The 9,293-nt window shown below is 71.6% G+C and overlaps 1 protein-coding gene across 2 annotated transcripts; it reads left to right on the top strand.

The window, feature by feature from the left end:
- On the top strand, positions 1-7,909 carry TARBP2 (TARBP2 subunit of RISC loading complex). Of its 2 annotated transcripts, none has more exons than XM_066985454.1 (9): positions 1-152; positions 1,741-1,922; positions 3,203-3,308; positions 4,450-4,536; positions 4,695-4,767; positions 6,133-6,250; positions 6,341-6,468; positions 6,959-7,148; positions 7,306-7,909. In XM_066985454.1, the coding sequence occupies exons 1-9, from the start codon at positions 97-99 to the stop codon at positions 7,461-7,463; spliced, it is 1,098 nt and encodes a 365-aa protein (XP_066841555.1). In that variant the 5' UTR covers positions 1-96; the 3' UTR covers positions 7,464-7,909. The 2 variants fall into 2 exon arrangements, with proteins under 2 accessions (XP_066841555.1, XP_066841556.1); XM_066985455.1 differs by having other exon boundaries at positions 34-152; positions 1,753-1,922.
- The last annotated feature ends 1,384 nt before the right edge of the window (positions 7,910-9,293 follow it).

Here is a 9,293-nt window from a genome sequence, read left to right as displayed (position 1 = left end):
CCCCCTTATTCTTTTAGCCCCGCCCCCTCCCAGCCTGCCCCGCGGCCGGGCCCGGCGCCCCCTGGCGGCGGCGGCGGCGGCCGGAGCGCGGCGGGGATGAGCGAGGAGGGGGCGGGCGGCGGGGCCAGGCGCAGCGGCGGCGGCTTCCCCAGGTACGGGGCCGCCGGGAGCCCCCTCCCCCGCACCGGGACCCGCCCCCGGACCCCCCCGGGACCCCCTCGGTTCCCTCTCCCCCCCCCCCCCAGCACCGGGCCCCGGCGAGGCCTCGGGCCTGGACCCCCCGGGCCTGGTGCCCCTCCCCCCCCCCTCCCCCCCGGGGTGTGTCCCCCGCCCTTTGGTGCCCCCCCGGCCCCCGCTGCCCCCGCCTTTGGGTTCCCCCCTCCCGGGGTTCCGCGCCCCCCCCCCCCCCGCGGCGTGTCCCCCCCCCCCGGTGCCGGCGCTCCCCGCCCCCGCTGTCCCCGTCCCTGTCCCCGTGTCCCCACCCCCTGCCCCCACCCCCTGCCCCCACCCCCGTGTCCTGTCCCTGTGACCCCGTCCCCGTGTCCCCAGCCCCTGTCCCCATCCCCGTTGTCCCCCGTCCCTCCATCCCTGTCCCCACCCCCAGTGTCCCCGTCCTCGTGTCCCCATCCCCATGTCCCCATGTCCCCGTACCTGCTGTCCCCATCCCTATTGTCCCGTCTTCATCCCCCCGTCCTGTCCCCATGTCCCCATCCCCCTGTCCCCACACCCGCTGTCCCCATCCCTGTCGTCCCCTGTCCCCGTCCCCCACGATCTCATTCCCAGTGTCCCCATGTCCCCATCCCCACGTCCCCATCCCCGTGTCCTGGCCCCGTGTCCCCGTCCCCATGTCTCCACACCCGCTGTCCCCATCCCTGTCGTCCCCCGTCCCCTGTCCCCGTGCCCCAGTGCCCCCATCCCCGCTGTCCCCCGTCTCTCCATCCCTGTCCCCGTCCTCGTGTCCCCATCCCCGATGTCCCCATCCCCATGTCCCCGTGTCCCCGCACCCGGTGTCCCCATCCCTGTCATCCCCTGTCCCCTTCCCCCACGACCCCGTTCCCAGTGTCCCCGTGTCCCCATCCCCATGTCCCCATCCCCGTGTCCCCGTCCCCGTGTCCCGTCCCCGCATCGCCCAGCGGTGCCAGCCTGTCCCCATCCATCTGTCCCCCCGGTGGCCCTGTCCCCCTCCCCGTGTCCCCACACCCCCCTGTGTGACGGTGCCAGCCCCGTCCCCATGTCCCCACCCCACGTCACGGTGCCAGCCCCGTCCCCGTGTCCCCGTACTGGTCCCAGCCCGTCCCCACGCCCCTGTCCCTGCTCGTGCCACACGGCAGTGCCGCCCCTGTCCCCGTGTCCCCGTGCCTCGTGGCTTTGTCACCCCGTCCCCGTGTCCCCCAAACCCCCCTCCCACATCACACCAGCCCCATCCCCGTGTCCCCAAGTCCCCCGTGTCCCCAAACCCCCTCCCACTTGCACCCAACCCTGTCCCCGTGTCCCCAGATGCTGCCACCCCATGTCCCCGAGCCCCGTCCCCGTGTCCCCAAGCGCTGCCACCCCATGTCCCTGAGTGCTGCCACCCTGTCCCCATGTCCCCAAACGCTGTCCCACCTCCCACCAGCCCCATCCCCGTGTCCCCAACCCCCCTCCCACCCCCACCAGCCCCGTCCCCGCGTCCCCCTGCCCCCGTCCCCCTCCTGGCCCGGCGTCCCCGTCCCCCCCCCGCTGACGGGGGCTCGGGGGCAGCCCTGTCCCCAGCCTGGAGCAGATGCTGGCCTCCAGCCCCGGGAAGACGCCCATCAGCCTGCTGCAGGAGTATGGCACGCGCATAGGGCGCACCCCGGGCTACGACCTGCTGAAGGCCGAGGGTCAGGCCCACCAGCCCAACTTCACCTTCCGCGTCACCGTCGGCGACGTCAGCTGCACTGGTGGGTCCCCACCGCGCCCCACAGAGCCCCACGGCGCCCCACGGAGCCCCACGGAGCACCACGACGCCCCACGGAGCCCCACAGAGCCCCACGGAGCCTCACGGCACCCCACAGAGCCCCACAGAGCCCCACAGCGCCCCACAGAGCCCCACGGCGCCCCACAGAGTCTCACGGAGCCTCATGGCACCCCACAGAGCCTCACGGCGCCCCACAGAGCCCCACAGAGCCCCACAGAGCCCCATGGCACCCCACAGAGCCCCACGGAACCTCATGGCGCCCCACAGTGCCCCACAGAGCCTCACGGCGCCCCACAGAGCCCCACAGAGCCCCATGGTGCCCCACAGAGCCCCACGGAACCTCATGGCGCCCCACAGTGCCCCACAGAGCCTCACGGCGCCCCACAGAGCCCCATGGTGCCCCACAGAGCCCCACGGCACCCCACAGAGCCTCACGGCGCCCCACAGAGCCCCACAGAGCCCCACGGCACCCCACAGAGCCCCACAGAGCCCCACAGAGCCCCACGGTGCCCCACAACTCCCCACAGCACCCCAGAGAGCCCCACAGCACCCCACGTTACCCCACAACTCCCCACAGCACCCCACAGATCCCCACAGCACCCCTTGGCACCCCCACAGAGCCCCACAGTGCCCCACAGAGACCCACAACTCCCCACGGCACCCCACAGAGCCCCACAACACCCCACAGAGCCCCACGGCACCCCACGTTACCCCACAACTCCCCACAGCACCCCACAACTCCCCACGTTACCCCACGTTACCCCACAGCACCCCACAACACGTCGGGGCTTGGGGCTGGGCTGAGGGCATCCCCCCCCCCTGCTCGGGGCTGTGGCACAGGGGGGCAGCGGCCCCAAAAAGTGGGTGCGGGGTAGGGGGGGGGCACCCCCAACCCTCAGGGCACACAGGGACCCCGCTGGGGGTCCTGACGTTGGGGCGGGTTTTGGGGACCCCCCCCCGAGGGACCCGAAAAGCGGGGGCTGCTGGGGATCCCCTGGCATCAGAGCCTGGGGTCCTCTGGGACCCCCAAAAATGCATCCCGGTGGGGGCCCCCCGGGACCCCAAAACCCAGAGATCCCCCCCCAGCACCTGCCCCCCCCCCCCAGCACCCTCCCCCTCCCCATGCTCAGTTTAGGGCCCCCTCCCCCCATTTCCCCCGGGTTTCCGGGGCTCCCCCACTGCCCCACCCCATAACTCGGGCGCGAGAGGGTTTGGGGGGACCCCAAAAATGAGCCCCCCCCCCCTGTTTTCACCCCCCCCCAGGGCAGGGGCCCAGCAAGAAGGCGGCGAAGCACAAAGCGGCCGAGGTGGCCCTGAAGCTGCTCAAGGGGGGGGACATGCTGGAGGCCGGCGCCCCCGAGGAGCCCAGGTGGGGGGCACGGGGGGGGGGGGGGACACCCCAGAAAGCTGGAGGGGGGTCGGGGTGCGGGGTTTGGGGGCACTGGGCAAATGGGGAGGGGATTTGGGGTGTCCAGGAAGGGGCTGGGGGGGTTTTGGGGGGGTTTGGGGGTGCTGAGCAAATGGGGAGGGGATTTGGGGGTGTCCAAAAAGGGTTTGGGGGAGTTTGGGGGGGGTTTGGGGGTGCTGGGCAAATGGGGAGGGGATTTGGGGTGCCCAGGAAGGGGCTGGGGGAGTTTGGGGGGGTTTGGGGGTGCCCAGGGGGTGCTGGGCAAATGGGGAGGGGATTTGGGGGTGTCCAAAAAGGGGCTGGGGGGGGCTTGGGGGGGGTTTGGGGGTGCCCAGGGGGTGCTGAACAAATGGGGAGGGGATTTGGGGGTGCCCAGGAAGGGGCTGGGGGAGTTTTCTGGGGGGGTGTGGGGTGCCTAAGAGGGGTTTTGAGGGGTGCTGGGCACTGGGACCCGCTGCGTTTGGGGGCGCTGGGGGGTGTGGGGTTTCTGCGGGGGGGCATTGGGGGCACCTGAAGGGACTTTGGGGGTACCCGGGGTGTGGGGGCCTTGGGGATCCCAAGGGAATTGGGGTACCTGGCTGGGGGGGGAGAGCCCGGGGGGGTTTGGGGGTGTCGGGGTGGGGGGTTGGGGGTGCCTGGGTGGTTTTGGGGGTGCCTGGGGGGGGTTGGGGTGCTTGGGGGGGGATTTGGGGGCCCCTGGGATGGTTTGGGGGTGCCTGGGGGGGTTTGGGGGTGCCGGGGGGGGAGGTTGTAAGGGTCCCTGGGTGGTTTTGGGGGTCCCTGGGGGCCCCTGGGGGGGTTGTAAGGGCCCCTGGGGGGGTTTGGGGGTGCCTGGGGGGGGGTTTGGGGGTGCCGGGGGGGGTTTGGGGGTGCCCGAAGCGGGGCTGGGGGCGCCTGGGCAGAATTAGGGAGGTCTCGGGGGAGCCGAGAGAACCGGGGGGGGGGGGGGGTTGGAGGACACCGGGAGGGGCCCCGGGGGAACCGGGGGTGCCCGTCAGGATTTGGGGTACCCCGGGGAGGTGGGGGGGGGGGGTCAGGAGGAGGGGGGGATTTGGGGGGGGGGGCCGGCTCGGCCGTTAACGTGTCGCCTTCTGTTCCCAAGCTCTCCTTTCCCCCCAGAGCCCCCCGCGGAGCCCGGCCCTGCGGCCGCCCCCCCGGCCCCCGCCGTGCCCCCACCCCCTTCGCCCAGGTGAGGGGACGGGGGGCACCCAGACCCCCCCCCCCCCCACAGCTCCCGGCACCCCCAGACCCCTCCCCGGCCCCCCCAAACTGGGGGGGTTCTGGTTTTGGGAGGGGGGGGGGGTCAGGGCCGCCCCCCCTCACGCTGCACCCCTCTGCCCCACGCAGGGGCACCCCCCTGGAGGCGAAGGCGCCCGTGCCCCCCCCGCAGTCCGAGTGTAACCCCGTGGGGGCTCTGCAGGTGGGTGCCGCCGGGGGGGGGGGGGGCATTTTGGGGCCGGGGGGGCTGTTTTGGGGGCTGCCAGCCCTGCTGGGGGCCGTTTCAGGGTGCAGGTGGGGCTCCTTTTGGGGCCAGGTGTCCCCATTTTGGGGGGGCAGTCCTAGTTTGGACGTGACCATGGATATTTGGGGGGGTTGGGGGGGGGCTCATTTTGGGGTGGGATTTGGCCCATTAGGGGTTGGCTGCCCCCATTTTGGGACCGGTTATCCCCATTTTGGGACCAGTTATCCCCATTTGCGACTGGTTATCCCCATTTTGGGACCGGTTACCCCCATTTTGGGACCAGTTATCCCCATTTGCGACTGGTTATCCCCATTTTGGGACCGGTTACCCCCATTTTGGGACCAGTTACCCCCATTTTGGGACCTGTTATCCCCATTTGGGACCGGTTACCCCCATTTTGGGACCACTTATCCCCATTTTGGGACCGGGTATCCCCATTTGGGACCGGTTACCCCCATTTTGGCACTGATTTTCCCCAGTTTGGGACCGGTTATCCCCATTTGGGACCGGTTACCCCCATTTTCAGACTGGTTATCCCCATTTGGGACCAGTTATCCCCATTTTGGGACCGGTTACCCCCGTTTTGGCACTGATTTTCCCGTTTGGGACCGGTTTTCCCCATTCTGGGACCGGTTATCCCCATTTGGGACCAGTTTTCCCCATTCTGGGACCGGTTATCCCCATTCTGGGACTGGTTATCCCCATTTGGGACCGGTTATCCCCATTCTGGGACCAGTTATCCCCATTTGGGACCGGTTATCCCCATTTTAGGACTGGTTATCCCCATTTGGGACCAATTATCCCCATTTTGGGACCAGTTACCCCCATTTGGGACCGGTTATCCCCATTTTGGGACCAGTTATCCCCATTTGGGACCTGTTAGGGACCGGGTATCCCCATTTTGGGACCGGTTATCCCCATTTGGGACCAGTTACCCCCATTTTGGCACTGATTTTCCCCAGTTTGGGACCGGTTTTCCCCATTCTGGGACCGGTTATCCCCATTCTGGGACCGGTTATCCCCATTTTGGGGAGCGACCGTGTCCACCTGGGGCTGTGGAGGAGCTTTTGGGGCCGGCCATCGCTGTTTGGGGCCACTTTGGGGGCGGGGGGGGGCACTTTGGGGGCTGGCCATGCCCGTTCCAGAGCGCTGTGACCCGGGGCTCGCTGTCCCTCTCCTGGTGGCGCCTGTCCCCGTTTTGGCCACATCCCCGCCCGTTTTCGGGACGGCGACCCCCTTTTTCGGGGCCGTTTCTCCCTGTTTTGGGGGGGCGGCCGTGCCCGTGCCCCTCCCCAACCCCTTCCCCGTGCCCCCCCCCCCCAGGAGCTGGTGGTGCAGAAGGGCTGGCGCCTGCCCGAGTACACGGTGACGCAGGAGTCGGGGCCGGCGCACCGCAAGGAGTTCACCATGACCTGCCGCGTCGAGCGCTTCGTGGAGATCGGTACGGGGCCGGGGAGGGGGCCACGGGGCTGGGGGGGGGGGGACACACGCGCGGGGCCGGGCTCACGGTGTCCCCGTCCCCTCCCCGCAGGCAGCGGCACCTCCAAGAAGCTGGCGAAGCGCAACGCGGCCGCCAAGATGCTGGTGCGGATCCACAACGTCCCCATGGAGCCGCGGGAGGGCAGCGAGGCCGAGGTGGAGGAGGATCAGTTCTGCATGGTACGGGGCACGGAGCCCCCCCCGGGACACCCCGAGGGGTTAATGGGGACACGGGCACCTTGGCGCCCTCTGTTCCAGGGCGCAGAGACCCCCCCCCCCCAATTAAAGCTGGGGGCAGTAGCCTGGGGGGCCACCAAGGGTGACCCGGGGGTGGGGAACCCAATGCACCTCTGGATTTGGGGTCTCTGGGAGGTCCCCGGGGAGGTCTGCGGGATGGGAGGGGGGGTCCCACAGTCCCCAAGCCCCGATGTCCCCGGGGGGGCCCTGCCTGGGAGCCCTGGCAGCCCCCGTGTCCCTGGCAAGCCCCCATACGGGGGTCCCCGGGGTGCCCTTGCGGCGTCCCCACGTCGGGGTCCCGGTGGTGCCCGAGCCGCTGTGTCCCCAGGGGTGTCCCCACGTAAGGGGAGCCCCCCCCACCCCACGTGTGTCCCCGTGCGGGGGTCCCCGCAGTCCCTGAGCCGCCCCCCCCTCACCTCCCCGTTCCCCGCAGGCGGGCCCCCGGCTGGAGGGGCTGCGGGGCCGCGCGCCCGGCTGCACCTGGGACTCGCTGCGCAACTCGGCGGGCGAGAAGATCGTGCAGCTGCGGAGCCACCCGCTGGCACCCGTGGGTGCGGGCGCCTGCGCCCTCCTGCAGGAGCTCTCCGAGGAGCAGAGCTTCGCCATCAGCTACCTCGACATCGGTGAGCCCCCGCCGCCGCCCCCTCCTCCTGCCCACCCCCCGGCTGCCTCAGCCAAAGCTTTGGGGGTGCCGGGGGTGGTTCGGGGGTGCCGTGGGCGGGGGGTGACGGTGTCCCCTGTCCCCTGTGTCCGTCCCGTTCCCCCCCGCCCCCCTTTCAGATGCGTTGAGCCTCAGCGGGCTGCACCAGTGCCTGGTGGAGCTGTCGACGCAGCCGGCCACCGTGTGCCACGGCGCCGCCCCCTCCCGCGACGGCGCCCGCTCGCAGGCCGCCCGCAACGCCCTGCAGTACCTCCGCATCATGGCGGGGGGCAAGTGAGCCCCCCCCCCCCCACCACCATCCCTCCGCGCCCTCGGACGGACCCACGGACGCCCGGAGCCACCCGCGGACACCTGGAGGGAGCCGGGGAGACGCAGACGGAGCTGGGGACCTACAGGCGGAGCTCTGCAGCCACCGACACGCGCGGACCCCCGGGATGGATGCCTGGACCCCCCCCCCCCCCGATGTACACCCGGCCACTGGTGGGCGCCCAGACCCACCCATGGACACCCAGACAGACACCCGGACCCACGGACGCACCCCGTGGGCGCCCGGACGGACTCTCAAGACGCACGGACAGACACACGGACAGACACTCAGGCCCCGCACGGACCCCAGACGGACCTCGGGGCCGGGGGGACCCCCCCGTCCTGGCCCCTCTGCAGGCGAGGTGGGTCCCTGGGCACCAGCCAGCCCCCAGGAATAAAGCTGGGGGGTTTGTAAACTCCCCGCCTCGGTGTCTTCTTGGGGGGGCCGCGGGATGGAGGGGCCGTGGGGGGCAGTAAGGGGGGGGTCTGGGGCAGAACGGGCCTTGGGCAACACCAGGGCGAGCGGCGGGGCCTGAGCGGCACTGGTTTATTGAGGGGCCCGCGGACTGACACAGCCCCACGGGCAGCTCCATGGACGGACGGACAGGCGGATGGACGGACGGACGGACGGATGGGCGGACGCTCAGCGGCGGCGGCCGAAGCGCTGCGGGGTCGCCATGGTCCAGAACGGGGCGGTCGGAGGGTCCCAGCTGCGGGGGCTGAGCCGGGCTGGGCCCCCCGGACCCCGGGCAAACCTGGCGGGGGAATGGAGCAGCCGCTGGCACCCGCCCGGGGGGACGGACGGACGGACAGGGACACGGACAGACGGACAGGGACACGGACAGACGGATGGGAGCACGGACAGACGGACAGGGACACAGACAGACGGATGGGAGCACGGACAGACGGACAGGGACATGGACAGACGGACAGGGACACGGACAGACAGGGACACGGACGGACGGGGGGCACGGGCACAGAGGGTGACGGGAGAGCGGCTGGGGACGGAGGGACAAAAGGGGACGGATGGGGACAGGGAGGGACAGACGGACAGAAGGGGATGACGGGGACGGACAAGGGTGGGCAGAGACGGAAGGGGACGGGGACGGACAGATGGAAGGGGACGGACGGATGAAGGGGACAGACGGACACGGCCACCGACGGGGACAGACACGCGTGGCACACGGACGGACGGACGGACGGACACCACCGGGGCCACCCGTCCTGCTCCTGCCCCCACCCCCGGGTGCCCTCTCCGTCCCCCCGGTGTCCCCCCGGTGTCCCCCCGGTGTCCCCCAGCCCCGGAGCCCCCCCGGGCCCCCCCCCCAGCTCACCTCGGGGGCTGCAGGAGCGGGGCCGGGCTGCGGCCGGGGCGCTGCAGGGAGCGGAGCAGCGCCCCCAGGGCGGCGGGGCCGGGGCTCACCGGGAGCGGCTCGGGGCCGGCACCGGCACCGGGGGCTCCGGGGCAGGAGCGGGCGGGGGGCAGGACCCCCCCCAGCAGCAGCAGCAGCAGCAGCAGAGCCGCCTCCAACCGCGCTGCCATCGCCGCTGTCCCCCCCCGCCTCCGCCGCCCGCTCGCCGCCTCTTATAGCCGGGCCGGGGCCCGAGGACGGCCCGGGGGGGTCCCGGGGGACCGGGGGATGGCGGGGATCAATCCCGGCCCCGCCGCTAATGAAAGCCATTCAGCAGCCGCGACAGCCGCCGCCGGGGACGGGCTGGGACGGGACGGGCTTTGGGGGGGGGGGGGCACAGGGGAGGGGGCGGCCCCGAGCCCTCGGCCCCCGGCCCCAGCCGCGCCCCC

This window comes from Anser cygnoides, chromosome 32 (genome assembly GCF_040182565.1).
Source record: "Anser cygnoides isolate HZ-2024a breed goose chromosome 32, Taihu_goose_T2T_genome, whole genome shotgun sequence".
NCBI classification, from domain to species: domain Eukaryota; kingdom Metazoa; phylum Chordata; class Aves; order Anseriformes; family Anatidae; genus Anser; species Anser cygnoides.
The sequence above is the reverse complement of the archived record's forward strand: the minus strand, read 5'-3'. Positions and strand labels throughout refer to the sequence as shown.

Coding starts and splice junctions, on each gene's coding strand:
- TARBP2 (XM_066985454.1), top strand. CDS start 97: ATGAGCGAGGAGGGGGCGGGCGGCGGGGCCAGGCGCAGCGGCGGCGGC. Junction 153..1,740: donor AGCGGCGGCGGCTTCCCCAG/GTACGGGGCCGC, acceptor GCTCGGGGGCAG/CCCTGTCCCCAGCCTGGAGC. Junction 7,149..7,305: donor CATCAGCTACCTCGACATCG/GTGAGCCCCCGC, acceptor CCCCCCTTTCAG/ATGCGTTGAGCCTCAGCGGG.